Raw genomic sequence first — 23,424 nt, 5'->3', positions numbered from 1 at the left:
AATTTGCCCAATTTCTTTGCTTTTTTTTTTTTTTCTTTTGGCCTCCAACTTGAGAGAGGCCCATCTCCACCAGCACCTGATGCCTCCTTCCAGGTGTGGCACATGAAAAGCATCCTCCTCTTCCAGCATTTTCATTCTGGAAAAAACTAACTAAAATGTTTCACTTCATTTTTCACTATTACTAACTTCAAAGACTAATCTCAAATGCCTCTTGTATGAAAATGTTAAATACAGTATTTTTCTGTGTTTAGTTTTCATTTGCTATTTCTGAATTTGAATTGAGTTCATTCCATGTTATGCCATAAACCCTAACATCAGTTATTAAATTTAACATTAACATCCGCAAACTCACTAGATAATTGTAGGCAGATTTTGTAATTAATATAAGATGTACTACCGGATCAGCTCATGTCACCGAAGTTACGTGTGCTTTACAGTTCTGTTGGGACCACAACCACCTCAACATGAAAATTCAAAAAGGATCAATGGAACAAACACAACGCAGGCTGATCCAATGAGCAAAAATGTTGTTTAAACGAAAAGGATTCTTTATGCTGGTGTGTACGGCAACTACGTTGACGTCACTGCGGTTCTCCTGTGCATAGTTCGCCTTTACACTCGAGCGCAACTCATACACTCAGTTTTGACTTGGGTCATCAGAGCATGTGACTAAAATGGGCCAATCATAAGAGATCACATAGCAACTCTTTTTGAGATGTGCTTGGCAAGCTATGCACAAGCTACGCAAAGATGCTGCGTGGGGAAATGCATCGGTCACACGATGCAATATGGGGGTATATACGGGTCGAGAGGTGGGTAGAGTACCCATGGATTGTACTGAAGTAAGAGTACTGTTACTTGACAATCATGTGACTCAAGTAAAAAGTAGTCCTTCCAAAAAAATACTTGAGTAAAAGTAAAAAGTACATAGTGAAGTAATTATTCAAGTACTGAGTGAATAGTGAGTAACTTCAGATTTTTTAACCACAGCATGAACATCAGTACAAAAAGATAAATTGTGAGACTGAAATATCGACATTGCCAGACAAATACTTCAATACATAAGCAATATTGAGTCAATAGAGGTAGAAAGCGACCTTTAGGTTATTGTAGTGGAGTGAAACTGTTACTTCTCAACAGCAGAAGTGTTTTTTATTCTGGTCTAGCACAGTCCCGTGACTTATGCAAAGCAGGTCCCGAACACACAGGCGGAATCTCAGGCCGACGCGCTTGCATAATTGTCTGCCAGGGAATAATTACATCTGCGTGCGGATGGTAGATGTATGGAATGGATCTAGCTATCAGTGTTTTCAAATAATACAAAACAGCCTATGAATGACCACAGCGATGTAAAGTATGGATTCATTCACCTTCTGAAAACGTGTTACAATGTCACCAGCAATGGTGCTGACCAAAGCTGTTATGTCATCCATAAAGCGCTCTGGGAATCTGTTCTTTCTGGGTGACTCAAGGCGTTCAGCGAAGTAGAGGTGGTGGATAATGCTCTTCACCTGTGGTTCAAGTGTTTGAAAACAGAGTAACGGGTTAGCAAGTATTTCATTGAGGGACCATTATGACGAATAGGTTTTTCTTACCATAAGCTCAAAGAAAAACCAGGCCTGCTGTAGTGCGCCCTCCCTGACACTTCCACTGCTCACAACCCACTGGAGGGCCAGCTCCTCGTGAAAGAGCTATTTGGAACAGGTACGCAGAGGAAACAAAGTGGATGACATAAATAGATGGAATTAAAAATTAAAAATGAAATATATCTAGGTTTTGGGTGAGCTCATATCATTTATACTTTATTATACTCATACCAAGTTCACTGCATTCGAAATATCCTGACAATAAGGTATAGTGCTCACCAAAACACAAATTACATTATGTATGAAAGTACTATATCATAATCCAGTAAACTCTATCTTACCTAACTTTGAAATTGATGAAGACAAGTAGGTGTTGCAATTGCGATAACCAGCTCTACAAACCATAAAAAACATAACCAAACTAATTTAACATGCATGCACTTTTATCACCACAAATTATATAAGGTATTTTATAATGCGGCTTACTCTGAAAGATATACAGTATGCAAATAAATAAATAAACAAATACATAAATAGATATAAATAAATACATTAAACACTGGTATTTCTTGGGGGATAGAGATATTACCTTTTTGGAGGGAAACAAGTACTCTTTACTTCTTGTCTAATGTGTCCATTTGTGTTAACCAAAAATTTTCCCCACAAAACAAATGCGAAATACAACATTGCAAGTTTTAATGCCAAATGTAGAAAAAGAAAAAGCAGTCCCTGAATTCCGCTATAAGTTGCTATGATTTGGGCTCTTGCTTTTTTTTGTCTGTTTTGTTATTTAAATCAAATATCAAGGTGTTCTACTGATTTAGAAAGTTTAATTCAAGGAAGAAGTTGGGAGGCTGCATAGGAATGCTCGAGAGCCATGTTTCCCAACTTCTATAGATCAAAGGCATATATAGTATTTTAAAATCGAAAAATCTAACTGCGCAACACAAACATTTAAAAAAATTACACATACTAAAATAAGGATGATCTCACCTAAATTTGCTCACTAATTAAGTTACTTGTGCGGTTGCCATTAAGTGTTTTGTATGAATGGCAAGAGGTGGATGGACAGGTTCATTATGTACAATTTGACATCTAGTGAAAGAGCATTAAATTGTTATTCATGCCACGATACACCACTGGCAGAAATAGATTGACAAACACGTTATTTCTTGTAGATAATTTTTGGACCAATTACATGAGATAGGATAGTTAATTTCCCGTGGTGGAATGTGTCACAACATTAGTCATCGTGATCAATGCTTCAAAGAAAATAAACATACCCACATCCATTTTCCAGACTGCCTATTCTCATTAGGGTTACCGTGAGCTGGAGCCTATCCCAGTTGACTTTGGGTGAGAGGCAGGGTACCACCTGGACTCATGGCCAGATAGTTGCAAGGCACAAACAACCGCTCAGAAGCTCATTCACAACTATAGACTATTTAAGAGTTTTGGGAGTACAGAGGAAGCAGGATTATCCAGAGAAAACCCATGCAAGCACGGGTAGAGAACATGCAAACGTGACACTTGAAAGCAATAGCACAGGTTCGAACCCACAAACTCAGAGCTGTGAGGTGGATGTGCTAACCACTGTGTGCGAGAAATAAATATCCAATGTCACATTACATTCATACTGCTAGAACATCTTGGTTCAGGTGTAATCACAGCCAACTAAAAAGATGTTCACTCATGAATAAAACGTGCAAATGAAAAGAATAGCACAGAATGTATGCAAAATTTGCAAGACTAAAAATCCTTTTAAGACGCAGATGAGTGATATTTAGCAAGACGTCACACCCAACAAATACAACATTGACCAATCCAAAGGCATACTCTACATTCACAGACAAGACAAGTGAGAGGGCAAGAAGAGGGTGGGATGGTTTCCTCCCCTGATGCAAGTGGCTCTACCTTTTTTGTGGGCAATCGTCCTGTTAAAGTTTGCAAGAAACTGGCGCTCTCTGTGTGCGAAGACATGCGATTGCCACAGCGCTCCATGGCCTACGGGTGGAATGAATGGAACGTGACAACAAAGTTAGTGAAGGAGCAACGACTGTGTGGAGTTGCACCTTTTCTTTTCAGCATAAAGCAAAAGGTGTCTGGGTTCACAAGACACAAACAAAGACAGACACACACAACCATTTTGTGGAATCATAGACATAGACATGGATGCAAAACACACAGGACATGACTAATATTTTGTACCACTTGATTTTACAAATTATAAATGATTTAAGTGATTTATAAGTGATTTTTCCTTCACTTCCTTAACGAAGCATGCTGTCCTTTTTCAGCCCTTCCAAATTACATGACAGACATCATCTCTTCAAAAAGGGTTAATTAAAAAAAGCATTGAAATATTAATATTGCAGCCTAAAATCAAAAGTTAAAAGCTCATGTGCTCCACTAGTGAAAACGAGTTTCCAGTTATAAGAATATCCAAAATAAGCAAATATAATTGGCAAGTAGTAGTTAAAAATACACAAGACACACATTAACACAGAAAGTGAGCAGAAACAAGAATAAACACACAATAGACTCGTCCATGCTCTAACGACTAAATGAATCCTATGAGGGGTGTGCCGGAATTCAGGCAGAGAAACAAGCACATAGTGGAGAGTGAATCTAAAAGTGGTTCAATTGTGACAAATGGGAAATGAAAATTATGGGAAGGGGAAGGATGTCTCAATAATACTTTCTCTACTTTAACCACAATTAATTATCTCCCTCACCCCAACAGAATTAAGTTAATTTTGTGGGAGGAGGAGCGAATAGGTGTACCTTATATAAATGAACATAAGACGTTAAAAGGGTCTCTGTATAGAAAGAATACAATGTCTACATTTACATGAACATCAATACCATGACAAGGAATTTATTACGGATGAAATAGTCAGATGCATAAATATTGGGACATGAACAAAATAATCATCTTTTTGGCTTTCAACACCCCTACAATGAATTTCAACTGTAACGATCAAAATGTGTGTTTTGGCTGTAGACACATCCATCCATTTTCTCTACTTATCCAAAGTCAGGTCGTGGTGACAGAAGCTTTAAGCGGGGATTCCCGGACTTCCCTCTTCCCAGCCACAACATCCAGCTTTTCCAGAGGGATCCCAACGTATTCCGAGGCCAGCTGGGAGAGAGTCACTCCAGCATGTCCTGGGTCGTCCTTGTTGTCTCCTCCCTGTATGACATGCCTGGAACACCTTACTAGGGAGGCGTCCTGGAGGCATCCAAATCAGATGCTTAAGCCACCTGGCTCCTCTCAATGTGGAGGAGCAGAGGAACTACCTCGTCTAAGCTTATTCCGGATAACTAAGCTTCCCAGCCTATCTTTAAGGTAGAGCCCAGACACACTGCGGAAGAAACTAATTTTGGCCCCTTGTAGCCAGGATCTTGTTTTTTTGGTCGCAAACCACACCTTGAGACTTTAGGTCATGGTAGGAACATGGATTAACGGGTAAATAGAAAGTTTTGTCTAACGGCTCCTTTTTCAACACAACACACCGATACAAAGTTTGCATCACTGCAGACGTTGCACTGACCAACCTCTCGATCTCCCGTACCATTCTTCCCTCACTGCTGAACCAGACCTCAATATATTTAAGAACGCTTCCTCTTGGGGCAAGATCTGATCCCCACCCTGGAGAGGGCACACCAGTCTTTTCCAACAAAGAAGCATAGCATAGTCTCAGATTACTGTACTCTCAGAGTACTGCATGGTCTGGAAAAAGCAGATGTGCATTACTGAGGCCACCGAAGTGGATTCCCTCTATGCCTCGGCTGCAGCTAGAAATTCTGTCCATCAATGAACAGATTTGTTGACAAAAGGCAGCCTTCTCCAACCTTCACCGGAAACGAGTTCGATTTACAGCCGCCAATCCAGACCAAACACAGACACTGGTTGTACATATCAGGGAGTTCTGCACCCCATACTCCTGAAGCAACCCCCAGAGGACTCCCTGAAGGACATGGTCGAATGACTTCTCCAGGACCTCTTAACATATGTAGACTGGTTGGAGGAACACCCATGCACCCCCGAGGACCCTGCTAAGTGTGTAGAGCTGGTTCATTCTTCCACGGCCGGGACGAAAACTTCACTGTTCTTCTTGAATCTGAGATTTCAAAAAGACCCTCCTCTCCAGCCTGCCTGAATAGACATTACTGAGGAGGCTGAGGAGTGTGATCCCCTGTAGTTAGAACAAACCCCCTACTCCCCTTTCTTAAAAGGGGTGACCACCACCCAGAGTTTGCCAATCCAGCCCCGCTACATCCAGAGCCTTGAGGAACTCTGAGTGGGTGAAATTGACAATGTCTTTGAAGTATTCTTCCCACTGACTCACAACATCCTGAGTCAAGGTCAGCAGTGCCCCATCCCCCCTTTACACTCCTGACCGTGCAAAGCTTTCCACCTTCTGAGACGTCGAATGGTAGACCAGAATTTCCTCAAAGCCATCCAGAAGTCTCTCTCTCTCTGACCTGACTGAAATTCTACACTTGGGTTTTTCCTTCAGCAACAACCAAATCTTCATTCCGTTTCGACAGCCAATACCCATCAGCTGCCTCAGGAATCCCACTGGCCAAAAAGGCCCGATAAGAGTCTTTCTTCACCTTGATGGCATTCCTGACCTTTGGTGGTTTGGTGATTGCCACAGCTCCAGCAGCCGCCTCACCAATGGAGGCACGGAACATGGTCCACTCAGATTCAATATCCCCTGCTTCCCCTAAAACATGAGCAATGTTCTGCAAGAGGTGGGAGTTGAACCTTCTTCTGACAGGATTCTGCTAGACGTTCTCTGCAGACCCTCACAATACGTTTGACCCTGCCAGGTCAGACCAGCATCTTCCCCCACCACCTTAGCCAGCCCACCACCAGGTGGTGATCAATTAACAGCTCTGATTGTCCAAGACATGCGGCCACAAGCCTCATGACATGCCCACTAAGTCTATTATTGAAGTCCGACATAGGGTGTCCTGGTACCAAGCGCACATGTGTATTATGCTTGAACATGGTGTTTGTTATGAACAATTTGTCATCACAGCACAGAAGTCCAATAAGAGAACACCACTTGAGTTCTGATCGTGAGGTGGGGGTGGGGGGCATTCCTCTTAATCTTGATGATTGTCCATCCATCCATTTTCTTTACCGCTTATCCTCACGAGGGTCGCAGGGAGTGCTGGAGCCTATCCCAGCTGTCAACGGGCAGGAGGCGAGGTAAACCCTGAACTGGTTGCCAGCCAATTGCAGGGCACATCGAGACAAACAGCCGCACTCACGATCACACCTAGGGGCAATTTAAAGTGTCCAATTAATGTTGCATGTTTTTGGGATGTAGAAGGAAACCGGAGTCCCCGGAGAAAACCGATGCAGGCACGGGGAGAACATGCAAACTCCACACAGACGGGGCCGGGATCGAACCCAGGTCCTCAGAACTGTGAGGCCAACGCATAACCAGCTGAGCCACTGGTGCTGCCCTTGATTATTGTAATTTATAATTTAATATTTGGTGGCATAACCCGTACTTTCAATAACTGCATCATGCCTATTTTTTGACTTCACCAGACTATTGCATTCTTCATTTTAAACTCTTTGAAGTCTTGTTTGTTTCTGGGTGTTTCTCCCCTCAGTCTCCTCTTTAGGAGGTACTATGTATTCTCTATTGGGTTAAGGTCAGTGATTGACTTGGCGAGTCACAGACATAACACCTGTACGCCCCCCCCCATGAAGATCTATGTTTAATTTGAGATGTTCCAATACAACTGTTTACTTGAAAAGTGGGTGGGTTCAAACAAAACTGTGTCCCGAGTTGTTTAACACCTAGATCTAAATACCATGAAATAAAAGCTGAAATTCTTAACTTCTGTTGAATATTCATCGATTGATATGACACCCAAATATCTTCTTTACACAACAAAAACAGCAGAATTGACCATGCTGTTCCAAACTACGTTTAGAGCAGACTGTATTAGTTGCTGGAACTGAATTGAGGTTGAGATGAGACTGCATCAGGGATCAACTCTGAGCCCCTTCCTGTGGTAATGGATAGGCTGACAGATAAAGTTAGACTACAATCCCAAAGATCATGATGGTTGCTTATTAGGTGATCTGCTGTGAAAGCAGGGAGCAGGTGGAGGGACAGTTAGAAAGGTGAAGGCATGAATTGAAAAGGAGAGAAATGAAGATTACTCCAAATACAACAGATTATGTGCATGAACAAGGGATGGAAGGACAAGAGTGAGGCTACAGGGAGAACAGATAGTAGGGATAGAGGACTTTAACTACTTGGGGTCGACAGTCCAGAACAATCAGTAGTGTGGTAAGAAAATGAAAAAAACAGGTCAAAGCAGGTTGGAACAGGTGGTAGAAGGTGACAGGTGTGTTATGTTACACAACAGTCTCTGCTAGGATGAAGGGCAAAGTTTAAAAAAACATATTTGAAGCCAGCCATGATGTACAGATTAGAGACAACGACACTGAAGAGACAACAGGAAGCAGACCTAGAAGTGGAATATATGAAGATCTTGAGGTTCTCGCTAAGAGTGACCAGGTAGGATTGGCTTAGAAATGAGCTCATCAGAGGGACAGCCAAGGTTAGATGTTTTGGAGACAAAGAGAGAGCAGACTTTGATCGGCTGGACACATCCAGAGAAGACATTGAGTTTATTGGTAGACGAATTATTGGATGGAGCTGCCATGCAAGAGAGCTATGGGAAGACCAGAGAAGGTTGATGGATGTAGAGAGGGAAGACACGAGGGCAGGTGACGTTAGTGAGGAGGATACAGCCTTACATAAGGAAAGTATGATAGACTTTGGTGACACCGAATGCACATGGTAAAAGGTAAAGTTGCTTAAAGTATATGCATTTAGAATGCATTTTACAAGTCCAACCACATGTTCTTTTCCATAGCTCCTGGCCTAAAATTTGAAATATTTTAAGCATCCAATTTTTTACCATTAAAAAATGCTGCAAAACTCAAAAGGATGTTAAAGCGTGATCACTGTAAAGCATATGCATAAACTCACCAGATGGATATATTCTGTCTGTGTTATATTCAGAATATATGACAGCAATACTCTAATAATTGTTGTCCATGTAAAGATAGGCATTGTCCAAGATATTACAACATAGAGAAACCTCTGATTATGACAGTACACAGGGGAAAAATGAGATGTGAATTAGGACACCTACAGTGGATCTGAGATATAACACTACATTTAAATGTATTGGGAAGGGTGGGGAATTGTGACACCTATAAATGTGATCATGGGAAGGTTGTGGTTATAATAGTAGAATACTGTAATATTGGGAAGTTTTGGTTTTGTAAAAATATATTCATTAGTCATTATATCATATAGTCATTTCCCATGTATCATACGATTTTCAGTACAATATGCTCTTAAATAAAATACCCACAAAATCGATTAGAAAAAAAAAACCAAAAATGAATCAGGAAACCCCTTCTTCTGATGTTTCATGCACACCCATGACATTCTATCCATTGATATGTTCAAATGCAATAAATGTTTAGTTTTGACACTGCATATTTGTGGAGGTATTTTGCACCTCCCATCTTGTACAATGTACTGAGACTAAATGGGTCTTATGCTCAGATAAATTCACTACTGGTGCAAGATAAAAAAATAAATATTTGTGACAATAAATAGACAAGGAAGCAGACAAGGAATAGCTATACATAAATCAGATTAAAATTCACATTAATACAACTATTTATGGGATTAGGGGACTAAATGATTTAAAGCAGCATTTTAACATCTATACATTGGAGCTCGGCAGATTGGGCCCTACTCTGACATCAATAATGATGTCATCATTAAAACAGCAGTTTGCTATCAGAGTTCCCAGTGCGCCCAACACCATTGTATAGTTGTTAAAACGCTTTTTTATGTAAATTTGTCTCATAATGCCTTAAATAGTTGTAATAATATGAATGTTACTTGATTGTATGCATGTTTAGCTGTTCTCTTCAGATTTTGTTGCCATCCATCCATTTTCCGAGCCACTTATCCTCACAAGTGTCCTGTCATTAGGAGGTGGGGTACACCCTGAACAGGTTGCTAGCTAATCGCAGAGCACATAGACACAGACAATCATACCTAAGGGCAATTTAGAGTCTGCAATGTATGCATCTTTCTAGGATGTGGGAGGAAACCGGAGTGCCCATAGAAAACCCACACAGGCATGTGGAAAACATGCAAACTCCACACAGGGGGGACTGGGATTTCAACCTCGGTCTTCAGAACTATGAGGCCAATGCTCTAACCAGTTGCACCGCTGTGCTGCCCAGATTTTGTTGTGTTTTAGTTATTTTTTTATTATCTTGGAAAAGGAATGAATGTGTTTCCTGGAAACATAACCCCTCTAGTTTTCAGTACATTGTGGAAGCCAACTGACTTATCAATAGCTACGTGGTTGGTGGAAAATATCTCCATAAAGTCACAGTGTAAAAACTAAATACTTGACTGTATCACAGCCTCAATACTCACACACAATATAGGAGTAAATGAATTATTAAAATTTAAAATGTGAACCTAAATGGATGTAAAAACAGATTTCCTAACTTTTACTCAATGTGTAACATGCAGTATTAACTTTTGAAGATTTGGAGGGGGAACATTTGTTCTTTACACACAAGAAATTACGGTTAATGTGGAGCAACAAGTAAACATTTTGCTAGTTGTTGTCATGTCAAAAGAAGAATTATCCAAATTATAGATACTAATAAAACATGGATATGATCATGACACAAATAATGTAATGAAATAAATTACTTGTATACAGTTTAAGGTACTGTACACATCTACCACCAAAACTCCAAATATTTCAGTATTCTTCCAAGGGAGTGAGTATGGTGAGTTCTTTTAAAGGTGAAACAAAGCAGAGGACGGGGCATTCATAAAACCACCTGCATGGTTTCTGGAGCAGACCCAGGGCTGGATCCCCAAGGGGCACTCTTACAGCCCATGGTGTGTACCCACGAGTTGGACCGGTCTAAGCCCTAGGAGTGCCAAGTTCATAGGACCCAAGGCAGACAGGAAGCAAGGCAAAAAGCAAGCAGCATGGGGGAAGGAATCACAGGTTAAAGAGGTTCAAAGGTCAGGACTGCTGGATCGAGGGCCCAAAAGATCAGCGGTAGATCAGCGCTCAGTTCAGTAAAAACAGAAAACTAAAGTCATTTTTTCCCATTTCAGCACAATCGCAAGAGAATCACAATCATTCATGCACAAGTCAAATTAATTTGGAACTGTGAATACATGTAAGCATAGAATCTGTGAAACAATAATTGGAACATTAACCCCCCCCAAAAAAAAATCCTTAAGATGTAGGACCAACAAAATGTGCACTCAGTCACCTTTTTGTCTGACTTTCACAATATGAAGTCAATGCAAAAAAAGTTCAGCATTTCCTCATGTCGGGGTGCTGTTACAGCAGTTAGATAGAGATAAGATGTCCAAACTTGTTTACACTATCTTGTGTACATGCTGATAAAATGAACATAGGGTCACTCTGTGCATGTAAGGCACCTGCCTTGATTTGGGTTAAACCTAGAGAATCAGTGCAAACACCTCATATAACCTATATTAATATATAGGACAAAGTGAAAAGTAATAATAATTATCAGTAGTAATTGAGAGCGATTGAACACGTGCAGTGGGAACATAGTAGCCAGACAGTGGAATGATATTATGTGCCGAACAAACTAAAATATGTTCTTCTAACACCCCAACTGAAAACATTCTAAGTCTCTTTAGTTGTGTAAAACTTGGTGACACATTTATGTTTGAAGAGTTTACCTTGCTGCCGATGATGGCGCGAACCTCATCATCAGGAGATGTGGGCGTACCAGAAATGTCAGGGTTACTGTTGCTAAGGCTACGAGAGCGGTTTAGGTTAAGACTGGCTGGTCGAACAGCTGATCGAGCCATGGTGGCATAGTGAACGGAACCTCCCAGCCCTCCGGGGCCTGAAACAACACATAAAGAAAGGGACATATAATAACTGGTGTACAAATGATGTGACTACTACTACCAATACTATATATCCAATGAAACAGGTTAAAAAGTGAAATCATGTCACTGGTTAATGGTTAAATGTTTTTGACAGTCATTACAGAACGTCATTTAAAATAATGCCGCAAAATGCCAGTGAAATTTATATGATACGTTCAACTATAAATAAAATTTTTCATTTATATAAAAAAAAACGAGAAATTAGCAGGTACTGCTCCTTCGCCCCTAAAGATACTGTAGGTACAACAGGAGGAAGTATTCAATTCAATGGGGAGCTAATTGATGTAATTTCCATCATAACCAGTAGATGCCACTAAATCCAGCCTTTAATGAAGAAATGCAAAACTATCTATAAAACACATACATACAGTACCTGTTAAAGATGGTTTTATGTCTTTAGTAGGCAAACAGGAGCAGAAGTGATGTGGGAGGAGAAAGAAAAGAGTTGGAAAAAGTAAAATGCAAAAGAAGAAAAATATGACAGATGTCTGAACAAAGACACAGATGAGGTAAGCAAAAACCAGAAAAAAAAAAGACAAAAAGGTAAAAACATTGTATTGTGAAATACCTGGCGAAGGCGAGTTGGGGTCTGTGCTGGGCAACCGGAAGACATAGTGGATGTATGAAGAAAGCAGGCTGTTGCGGCCATGCATGTCCTGGCTAGTATCCAAGTATTTATGGAGACGGTTTACAATGGCTGCAATAACCTCAAACGATGCCTGACCCAGATTCACTAAAAAGCACACAAATGCAAACAGATTTAGACAAAACTTGATTACAAAGTAACTGATACAGTACATAAGAGTTAAGTAATGCTCTCATAGCACATCAATGAGGTCTGTTCACAAATCCATCTATCCATTTTCCCATCCGCTTACCCTCACAAGGATTGCGGGAGTGGAGGAGCCTATTCCAACTATCATCCGGCAGGAGGCAGGGTACACAAATGGTTGCCAGCCAATCCCATGGCACACCAAATCCCTCACATAATTTTAAGAGACACTTCTGAGTATTAATACAGTAAATACTTACATTGATCTGACTGATGAATTTTGAAATATTTGAAGAATTTTTTTTTCCTCCATAAAGTTTTGGTTTCTCCTTAAAATAACTGACACATTTTTCAAGTAATGAGGAATTTTGTGTGTGATTGAACAAGTCTTGAGGTGAGAAAGAGTACAAGCTCTATGTAATATTAGTGCATTCTGTCCTTTAAAAAATTGAAACACATTCTACAGTTGCTGTTGGACATGGTACAACTTCAGACAGAACGCTTTAGCCCGAGCTGCACAGTCTTCCAATTACATATAAGTTAGATAAAGTCTGTGTGCTCACGAGGGGGGGAATGTTAAATCCCGAGTACTCCAATGTGAATAGGATAATCATATATGAACTAGTGGATTATTACTATGTTTTGTATCATTGATTAAGATTATTTTGTATTTAAATATTTCAATTACTTTCAAGCATTTGAGAAAACTGTCATTTTTGAAACAGTCTGCTCCTTAAAAATTGTTCATAATGTACCTGATTAAAATATCTTTTCCCTTGCTAACCTGGTATATATTTACAGCTTATTTATTTCAAAATGTAAACTGACTAAACAAACATGCACAAGATAAGAAGTAGGAAGTACCAATACCCTGCTTTAGTTATACAGTGTTCAAAATTCATAGGCATTAACTATCAATGTGTATTATACAATGTCAATTCATAACCACTATTTACACCTTTATTCAGTGTTAAATCAAGCAGTAGCATACCAATTTGTCCAGCAATAACTGGAGGTCGGACCACAAGCAACACCAACTTGTCAAGTAGAAGGTGAAGGAATCGAACGATGGGCTCTAGCTGGGAAGAGTTCAGCGCTGCTATGCTGGACTTCAGTTCAGTTTCCAGGTTGTTTTCCATGATTCTCATGTCTCCTATACGGACTGGGAACATGTGCTCATCCAGCGCATGCACCAATGCAAAGAACTTATCCAAGTACTGATCCTAGGGAATGAGAACAATACCTTAACTAGACAAGGTGGAAGAGGACTCAAAAAACAAGGAGAAAACAGAGAAACATCAAGGAATGAATCTAACTGCGATATGAATAATGTAGAAGAAGCAATACATTCAGTTGGACAGTCGGATTAAGTTTACCCTTGTTTTCAATAACTGTGATTTGCTTCGATTGTCTATGGGTGTATGTAAATAACGTTCAAAGTCTACGTTTTGTATCAGTTATTTTTGGAGTCATCTTTTGTTTTATTTGCTCGTTATGTTATTCTGTTTGCTATGGTGTGATAATTTTAGTTTCAATTTGACACCATGAGTGTGTACAACATCGGCAGTAATGACGTGCCGACACAGCATACATAAGATTCTTCTGTTTATACATGTGAAATGCAATTGTTCCTCACTGCCTCGTGAGCAGCATCATATATAGAGTCGCTTACATACATGTTAAAACATATGCTGACATACATGCTAATGGTGTAACAAGTGTTTTAAGTGTACTTTGTTGCACAAGTCACACAACAACATTTGGAATTGTTGGAACTCAGTGTGCACATACTGTAAGGGAAACTACAGTGTAAGGTGCCATGTCTAATGTGACAGCTCATCTATTTAGAAGAGAATTTAAGACCTCTATGATCATCAAAATGCGGTAAGTTAAAAAAAAACGTGGGAGAGCAAAATCTGTGAATATGCGAGGCCGCGAACTGTTAATCGCGAATGGGCAAGGGCACACTGTACTGTATATTAAGGACTGAAAATCAATGCTACAATACGAAATTAGTGGAACGTTTTAAATGGGGACAATATGGAAATTTACTTTACTCAGAAAAAGGAGCAGCAATTATTGAGCATACTAATCTACATTTTCCCACTGACAAGCCCATAGTCAACGTAGACCGTGCAGCAAGACCAAAAACGGACTTGTGGTCAGACACAAACAAACACTGATGGAATTGGAGAAAAGATGTAATGGCTATAGGCTAAATGAATATATTACCTGTGTATGGATGGTTGAAACGGCAACCACCTCCACATTGAATACCCCACGATGGTTGTCCACCCACTTCATCCCAGGGAGAGGAACCTGATGTAAAAAATAATACCTTAGTTAGAGTTCTTCTCCTCAAATATTGTACACTAAAGTGCTTCTATTTCCATGGAACATAAAGGTCACAAAATATTCAACATTGATCCATCCAACAATTTTCTGAGCCGCTTATCCTCACGAGGGTCGCGGGAGAGCTAGCGCCAATTCCAGCTGTCACCGGGCAGGAGGCAGGGTACACCCTGAACTGGTTGCCACCCAATCGCAGGGCACATGGAGACAGACAACAGTCACACTCACAATCACACTTAGAGGGAATTTAGTCTCCAATTAATGCATGGTTTTTTTTTTTTTTTTTTGGAATGTGGGAGGAAACCCGAGTGTACAGAGAAAACCCATGCAGGCATGAGTAGAACATGCAAACTCCAAACAGGCAGGGCTGGGATTGAACCCGGGTCCTCAGAGCTGTGAAGCCAACCCTTCACAGCTGCGCCACCGTGCCGCACATAAATACAGTATATACAGGGAAAAAAATTCACACTCACATTCACACTTATGGGCAATTTAGCATCTTCAATGAACCTACCATGCATGTTTTTGAACCACGAGAGGAAGCCAGAGTACCTGGAGAAAACCAATTAAAACACGGCTATAACATTCAAACTACACACAAGAAGGCCAGCGCTCCTTCAGAAATGCATGGCGAATTAGCTAACCACTCATCCACTGTGACCTCAATCATTCATTATATAAATGAAATATTTCTAATTATAATGAAGAACTGTTTAAATACTGTCTTACATCTGGTGAAAGTACAGAGTACGACTGTGGAGGTTTTTCCAGTGATACAGGAAGACAGAAATGTCCTGTCCGCAAACGTCCATTCTGCAACATGGGTATCCACTGGAAAAGAAAAATTAAAATATATGACTAATTAGTTAATAAAACATATGGCTCTACAACATAGAGTAAGTTTCTTTCGGCTTGTCCCTTTCGGGGTCGCCACAGCGTGTCATCTCAGATGAATGCACATAAATGTTTGGCACAATTTTTTTACGCTGGATGCCCTTCCTGACGCAACCCTTCTCAGGGAGTGGAGGCCCCAGTGGGATACGAACCCACAACCCCTGGTTTACCAAACCAGTGCTCTAACCACTGAGCTACGGGGCCTCATATGGTGCTATGACATATGACAGCTTAAAATACACTTAGCGTTCCTTGCTTTACATCAATATGTATCCTTAACCTACATTTGTGAAATAGAATCAGAGTTTTTCTGTTTAGGTTGGACCAATACAACATGACAGCATTTCTTACGGCCACCGCCTGTGGGGTTATTGTTACTGTCCACTTGTTACCAACCGTGTATCCCACAGGCGTCTCCAGCAATGTGTTCTGCTTCTGCTGGCAGCTGACATGGTAGAAAGTGAAGAGAATATGGTGGTGGTCCGAAAGGGAAGCAGGAAGCTTGATCTTGATCTCATCGTGGAAGTCAGGGGATCTGATCAAGGGAATCAGTGTTTTGTTTGAAACTGGTTTCTACTTAACATCCTAAAAATCCATCAAAACACTAATGAATCATCAGAGTACTTTTAGTTTAATTCTACAAAGTTTGATTCTTTACAGGGATGCCTTGTCTGTCAACAGAGATTAAAAATTCTGAAATGTGGATTAATTGAAAATTATTTGAAATAATTTCTGACAAAGTCTGGTGACAACAGGAAATTGAGGACAGAAGAACAGAATAACTGAACTCAACTGAACCTAAAACAACAAAGTGATGTAACAGTGGAATCAATTTTTTTTTTTTGTCTTGTGGGAGGGACATTTGTCTGCTGGCAAATATCCAAAAATAACAGAAGTACAAGCACATGACTAAACTCGCTTCAAAAAGGTTCACACGGTGACTAGCTTCTCACAAGGATGAGTATTCAGGTTCAATGTACCGTATAAAGTATACAGAGAAAAGCCACTAGAATCCACAATATTTTTTTAACATTAACTCCAGCTGTCTGTTCCTGCTCCATTTATTTGTGTATGTATACAATTTTAATCAGTTTTTCACCTGGAAAAAATATTATACTGTAAGAATAGGGGGGAAATAAATTATAAACCGTTATTTAAGGAAATACATTAAAATGAAAAGAAAAATAGCAAAAACTGCAAAAACAGCAATCATGAATGAAAACTACATTTGCCTTATCACGACTTAATTGGAATTACTATGAAAATGCAATGTATCAAATTGAAGACAAAATACAAAAAACAATAAATAAATACAGAAAATAAAAATAAAAGAAAATAAGTATTTTAACACCTGTCTATCAGCTAGAATTCCGACCCTCAAAGACCTTTTAGTCCGCCTTTAAAAGACCACCTCCACTCCATGTATTATCCTGAATCACATGCACCTGTGTGAGGTCGGTAGCTGCCAAAAGACACCTGTCCATCCCATACAATCAGGAAGACTCAAACTTATAACATGGCCAAGACCAAAGAGCTGTCCGAAGACGCCAGAGAAAAAAATTGTACAACTCCACACGGCTGAAAAAGGCTACGGAGAAACTGCCAAGCAGCTTGATGAAAAAAGGTCCACTGTTGGGAGCAATCATAGGAAAATGGAAGAAGTTAAACATGGCGGTCAATCTCAATCAGAGCGCAGCCCCATGAAAGATATCACCTCGTGGGTTCTCAATGATCCTTAGAAAGTTGAGAAAACAGTCCAGGACTACACAGCAGGACTTGGTCAATGACCTGAAAAGAGCTGGGACCACCGTTTCCAAGGTGACTGTTGATAATACACTAAGACGTCATGGTTTGACATCATGCATGGTACGGAAGGTTCCCCATGACAATGACCCGAAGCACACAGCCAAGAAAACCAAGGCGTGGCTCTGTAAGAAGCATAACAAGGTTCTGGCAAGTCCTAGCCAGTCTCCAGACCTAAACCCAATAGAAATATTTGGAGGGAGCTGAAACTCCTTGTTTCTCAGAGACAGCCCAGAAACCTGTCTGATCTAGTGAAGATCTGTGTGGAGGAGGGGGCCAAAATTCCTGGTGCAGTGTGTGCAAACCTGGTGAACAACTACAGGAAACATTTGACCTCTGTAATTGCATTGAAAAGCTTCTGTATCAAATATTAACATTGATTTTCTCAGGTGTTCCAATACTTATCTGCATATATAACACAAATCATTAAAAAAATCATGCATTGTGATTTCTGGATTTTTATTTTTAGATTATCTCTCTCACAATGACATGCACCTACGATGAAAATTTCAGACCCCTCCATGATTCCTAAGTGGGAGAACTTGCAATATAGCAGGGTGTTGAAAGACTTATTTTCTTCACTTTAATTAAAACTAAAGGTAAACATGGATAAGAGACAAACACTGACTAAATGAGTCCATTCCATCTTTATGTAATCCAATGTGTAATTTGTGAAATTCAACACTCACCGATTGTGGTAGACAACTGAAGTATAAGACTCTTTGTAGAAATCAGCACAGCTTGACTTCCCAAATATCACCTGGGGATTCAATCAGGTATTTAAAGAGAAACATCACCCACATAGCTAGATGATAAAAAATTTAAAACAAAAGGTAAAACAATCCACTGTTTCATTTTCGCATACCTGCATAGAATTATTTGGATCTTCTCCATTCATGAATTGCACTTTCACAGTAATGTTGCGGGCTGAGCCTTGGCGATTAGCAAAGTTGAGACTCTGGGGGTTTACATACAGGAGATTTCTGCAAAATGTGGAGAGATGCAATGTTGAGGACATGGGACATTAGATGTGTCATTTAAAGTCAAAAAATTGTTTGAGAATCCCTATTTTCTTGAAAAACTTAAGAATAAATATTGGAGCGAATTTCCATGATACGAATATATAGGTGTTTCAAAACGGTATCACTAATAGTAAAATTATGACAACTATAAAAAGTAAAACCAGAGAGAGATTGAAAGCTGTTGAGGAAGAGCTTTGTGTATGTCTTTCATTGATTCCTGCCAGAATATATTCACTATGTTCATCAAAACAGGTCTAGGTGTCATATTGTGTGAGTAAAATGTGATTATAAAATGTATTTTGTTTGTTTTTGTTTGATTTTAATTCATAATGCTTTGGTGAACACTAACGTTTTCATATGAGTGACAGAGATTCCTTTTTACATTTTCTGTGAGTGGTGTGCTGTGAGATTTTTTTTAATGAATAAAGTGTGCTTTGGCGAAAAAATGTTGAAAAACAATGACCTAATTACATGAAACAAAAAAAAGGTTGGTGACTGTAAAGTAGTGGTAGGGGAGAGTGTAGCTCGGCAGCAAAGGATGGTGGTGTGTAGGATGACTGGTGGTGGGTAGGAAGATAAGAAGACAAGAGTAGAGCACAGAACCATGTGCTGGAAGCTGAGAAAGGAAGAATGTTGTGCGGTCTTCCGGAAAGAGGTGAGACAGGCTCTCGATGGACAGGAAGAGCTCCCGGATGACTGGACTACGACAGTCAAGGTGATCAGGGAGATAGGCAGGAGAGTATTTGGTGTGTCTTCTGGTAGGAAAGGGGAGAAGGAGACTTGATGGTGGAACCCCAAAATACAGCAAGTCAGACAAGGAAAGATGTCAGCAAAGAAGGAGTGGGACACTGAGAGGACTGAGGAGAGGCGAAAGGAATACATCAGCCCGAATGACGCGACGTAGGGAAAAGGTAGAGGTGGCCAAGGCTAAACAAGAGGCAAATACGACATGTAAACCAGGTTGGACACAAAAGAAGAAAAGGATCTCTACAGGTTGACAGACAGAGGGATAGAGATGGGAAGGATGTGCAGCAGGTAAGGGTGATTAAGGATGGAGATGGAAATGTGTTGATTGGTGCCAGTAATGTGCTAAATAGAATGAGTAGAAGGGCCAAGTGTGCAGGACACGGAAGTGGCAATGATTAGTAAGGGGGAAGCTAGAAAGGCACTACAAAGGATGAAAAATGGAAAGGCAGTTGGTCCTGATGACATTCCTATGGAGGTATGGAAGCAAGTTGAAAAGGTCGCTCTGGAGTTTTTGACCAACTTATTCAACAGAATACTAGCGGGTGAGAAGATGCCTGAAGAATGGAGGAAGTGTGCTCGTTCCCATTTTTAAGAACAAAGACGATGTTCAGAGCTGTGGGAACTATAGAGGAATAAAGTTGATGAGCCACAAAAGGAAGTTATGGGAAAGAGTAGTGAAGGCTAGATTTAGGAAAGAAGTATCTGCGAGCCACAATATGGTTTCATGACTAGAAAGAGTACCACAGATGCATTATTCGCCTTGAGGATGCTCGTGGAAAAGTACAGAGAACGTCAGAAGGAGCTGTATTGTGTCTTTGTGGATCTAGAGAAAGCCTATTACAGAGTACCAAGAATGGAACTGTGGTAGTGCATGTGTAAATCTCGTGTGGCAAAGAAATATGTTTGAATAGTACAGGACATGTATGTCGGACAGAACAATGGTGAGGTGTGCTGTAGGTGTGACAGAAGAAATTAAGGTGGAGGTGGGACTGCATCAGGGACCACCTCTGAGCCCCTTCCTCTTTGCTGTGGTAATGGAGAGGCTGACAGAAGAGGTGGGACTGGAATCCCCTTGGACCATGATGTTCACAAAGGATATTGTGATATGCAGTGAAAGCATGGAGCAGGCGGAGGAACAATTAGAAAGATGGAGGCATGCACTGGAAAGGAGAGGAATGAAGATTAGCCGAAGTAAAACAGAATATATGTGCGTGAATGAGAGGGTTGGAGGGGGGAGAGTGAGGCTCCAGGGAGAAGAGATACCAAGGGTGGACAACTTCAAATACTTTGGGTCAACTATCCAGAGCAATGGTGAGTGTGGTAAGGAAGTGAAGAAACGGGTCCAAGTGGGATGGAACAGCTGGCGGAAGGTGTCTGGTGTGTTATGTGACAGAAGAGTCTCTGCTCGGTTGAAGGGCAAAGTTTATAAAGCATTTGTGAGGCCGTCTATAATGTATGGATTAGCGATGGTGGCACTGAAGAGACAATAGGAAGAAGAACTGGAAGTGGCAGAAATGAAGATGTTGAGGTTCTCGCTCGGTGTGAACAGGTTGGATAGGATTAGAAATGAGCTGATTAGAGGGACTGCCAAAGTTGGTTGTTTTTGAGACAAGGTTCGAGAGACTAGACTTCGATGGTTTGGACATATCCAGAGGTGAGAGTGAATATACTGGTAGAAGGGTGCTGAGGATGAGCTGCCAGGCAAAAGAGCGAGAGGTAGACCAAAGAGAAGGTTGATGGATGTTGTGAGGGAAGACATAAGGGCAGTTGGTGTTAGAGAGGAAGATGCAGGAGATAGGCTTAGATGAAAAACGATGACACGCTGTGGCGACCCCTAACGGGACAAGCCGAAAGGAAAAGAAGAAGAAGAAGGTGTGCCTTGAGATTTATTTGAATGAATAAAGTGTTCTTTGGCTCTAAAATGTTGAAAATGACCTAATTACATGAAACAAATGCTTCCTGAGACTTTATATGTTCTCTTGGCCCTGTTCAATAGCCTCCACAACAAGACTATGTGTAAACCGCAACACATAATGCTCAGTTTGGCTTTTTTGTCAAATCTATCCATTTTTTTATGTGGTCATCCACGTTACAAAAAACATTAATTTGCACAAAACGGGATTATATTTGAGTTTGAGCATGTGCACAAACATTAAACGCCATGTTTACAGAAGGAAATAATCCTCATGTAGGTCTCATGATGCATTTGTGGCAATTACAAGGATGTTGTGCAACATTTTCTTGTATTTATTAGTTCTCAAGTATCTTCTTTTCACCACTCACTTTTTTTTTGGTCATTTGTTCATTGTTTTTTTTGTTTCATTTTACCATGTCTGTTTATTCAAACAATTGTGACATTTGTGGCCTTCTGGTGAATTCGAGTTGGGATGTGCACAACTTGTGCGATCAAACTGCTCTCGCATCTTATACAAATCCAATTCATATTATATACGAAAGAGGCCTGGGTCCTACACAGTTGTACTGTTCCGATTGACATGAAAATAGCTGAATCATGTGTGTCAAGGTTGTATTTCTGCTATTTCTATGTTGAAAAACATCATTAGAAACAGCTGATAAACTTTTTTTGCTCATTACCTTATAAAAAACAACAGGAATCTAGCAAACTTCACATGCACTGTCCAGTATCTTTCCAAGCATTTCGTCCACCGTCATACACAACTGAAAAGGGGCGTGTCATATTTATTTACAACACAGAGCTGTCTGAGTGATCATCAAAATCACAAGAAATAATTCACTGCGTGTATAGCGAATCTATATTTTGCATAGAACTACTAAAATAAAGTACTTTCTTCACAATATTCTAATTAACTGGGATGGATCTGGACACAGCTAATGCATTCTGCACTAAATGGCATCAATATTGGGATTGACCTAAATCTTCTGTCGGTCTTGAGCAAATTATTGTATCAAGCCAACAAGCAGACAAAATTTGGTTCAAATGCTTTGAAGGGTATGTAATTAAAATACCCACAGTGGTTTGCAAAGTGAATAAATACAATGCATATCAGGAGGGGCAAGAGAATAGGAAGTGCAAAGTAACCCAGGATCACACAATAAACCGCAGTGACGTAGTTCATTCAGTTGGGAACAACTCCACAGAGATCACAGCTGGAAACACAGCTTCCATAGAAGCATGGGAATCTTTATTCTAAAAGCTTCAAATACAATACACTTCAAAGGGATACAAAAATTCATCCTGTCATAAGTGTTTTACATTACTATTTTTTTCCCAAACTCTTGAGTCTTTTTGGATACGTTTTCTCATAGCTTTGTGTGGTCATATCAGAAATGAAGGGAAAATGAGGAGAGACTTAAGACAACTGAAGACCAAATTTTATGTGGCACTAAGCAGATATCCATTTTTTTTCTCAATTCATCAAACATTTTAAATTCTGAAAACATATGTAAGGACTCATAAAAATATAGGGATAAATTGGTGAGATATAGCTTATGCAATCTTTTTCACAGTATGAATTTTCCTGCTTTTGTAGGTAGGGGCTAAAACACAGCCCCATGAAGTGTACTATTTTGCTCAAGTGACATCGTTTCGTTACAATATCCTGCTCTGTTATGAGTTAGTTATGTGCAGCTTTCAAAACAAGGCCCACCAGTATGCAGTTGGCAAGCTAATGATGGTTACACCTAGAATTTACAAAATTCCTGGTTGCCCCAATTTCCAAAACAGCGCAGTGATTTTTTTTTTATGATCTCACCAGAAGAATGAGGAAATAAAAAAGCAATTGATTGACTTTTTGAAGGCACACCACTACCTGACTGCAGTACACATATGCACTTAATCTTCAAGATGTGCTTATATTTAAATATTTAGATATTCTGTTCAACAGTTCAGTTCTGACGCCTCCTGCCCAGTGATAGCTGGGATAGGCTGCAGCACTCCCACAATCCTTGTGAGGAGAAGCAGCCCTGATAATGGATGGATGGATCTTATTGATCTTTGGATGTTGTTTTGCGGTCTTTTGTGACAGCTTGAATTAATCATCAGTGTACTCTTGGTGTCATCTTTGTAGGCCAGCCACTCCTGAGAAGGTTTATCACTATTTTATTTGATATTTTATTTTATGATCTTTTCGCCATTAGTGGATCATGGTCTCACTATGGTTTGTTGGAATCCCAAAGCTTTAGACATGTCTTTATATTTTTTTTCCACACTTATAGAGCACAATTAT

The 23,424-nt window shown here is 40.1% G+C and overlaps 1 protein-coding gene across 13 annotated transcripts in view; it reads right to left on the bottom strand.

The window, feature by feature from the left end:
• The window catches only part of dock7 (dedicator of cytokinesis 7), a 98,426-nt gene that overhangs the window by 34,783 nt on the left and 40,219 nt on the right, over positions 1-23,424 (bottom strand). For 12 of the 13 annotated variants that reach the window (XR_009795781.1, XR_009795772.1, XR_009795776.1 and 9 more), the window contains exons 15-25: positions 18,313-18,430; positions 18,137-18,207; positions 16,041-16,179; positions 15,480-15,581; positions 14,631-14,717; positions 13,390-13,621; positions 12,195-12,359; positions 11,411-11,580; positions 3,501-3,590; positions 1,596-1,691; positions 1,371-1,511 (exon numbers count right to left, since the gene is read on the bottom strand). Coding sequence is in view for 2 of the 13 variants with exons in the window: in XM_061825371.1 (XP_061681355.1) it covers positions 1,371-1,511; positions 1,596-1,691; positions 3,501-3,590; positions 11,411-11,580; positions 12,195-12,359; positions 13,390-13,621; positions 14,631-14,717; positions 15,480-15,581; positions 16,041-16,179; positions 18,137-18,207; positions 18,313-18,430 (1,411 nt within the window). In the remaining 11 variants the exon portion in view is untranslated. Of the gene's footprint in view, positions 1-1,370; positions 1,512-1,595; positions 1,692-1,927; positions 1,981-3,500; positions 3,591-11,410; positions 11,581-12,194; positions 12,360-13,389; positions 13,622-14,630; positions 14,718-15,479; positions 15,582-16,040; positions 16,180-18,136; positions 18,208-18,312; positions 18,431-23,424 lie in introns of those variants that run through there. The other variant, XR_009795782.1, reaches the window with a different exon arrangement.

Source organism: Syngnathoides biaculeatus, chromosome 7 (genome assembly GCF_019802595.1).
Source record: "Syngnathoides biaculeatus isolate LvHL_M chromosome 7, ASM1980259v1, whole genome shotgun sequence".
NCBI classification, from domain to species: Eukaryota; Metazoa; Chordata; class Actinopteri; order Syngnathiformes; family Syngnathidae; genus Syngnathoides; species Syngnathoides biaculeatus.
The sequence above is the reverse complement of the archived record's forward strand: the minus strand, read 5'-3'. Positions and strand labels throughout refer to the sequence as shown.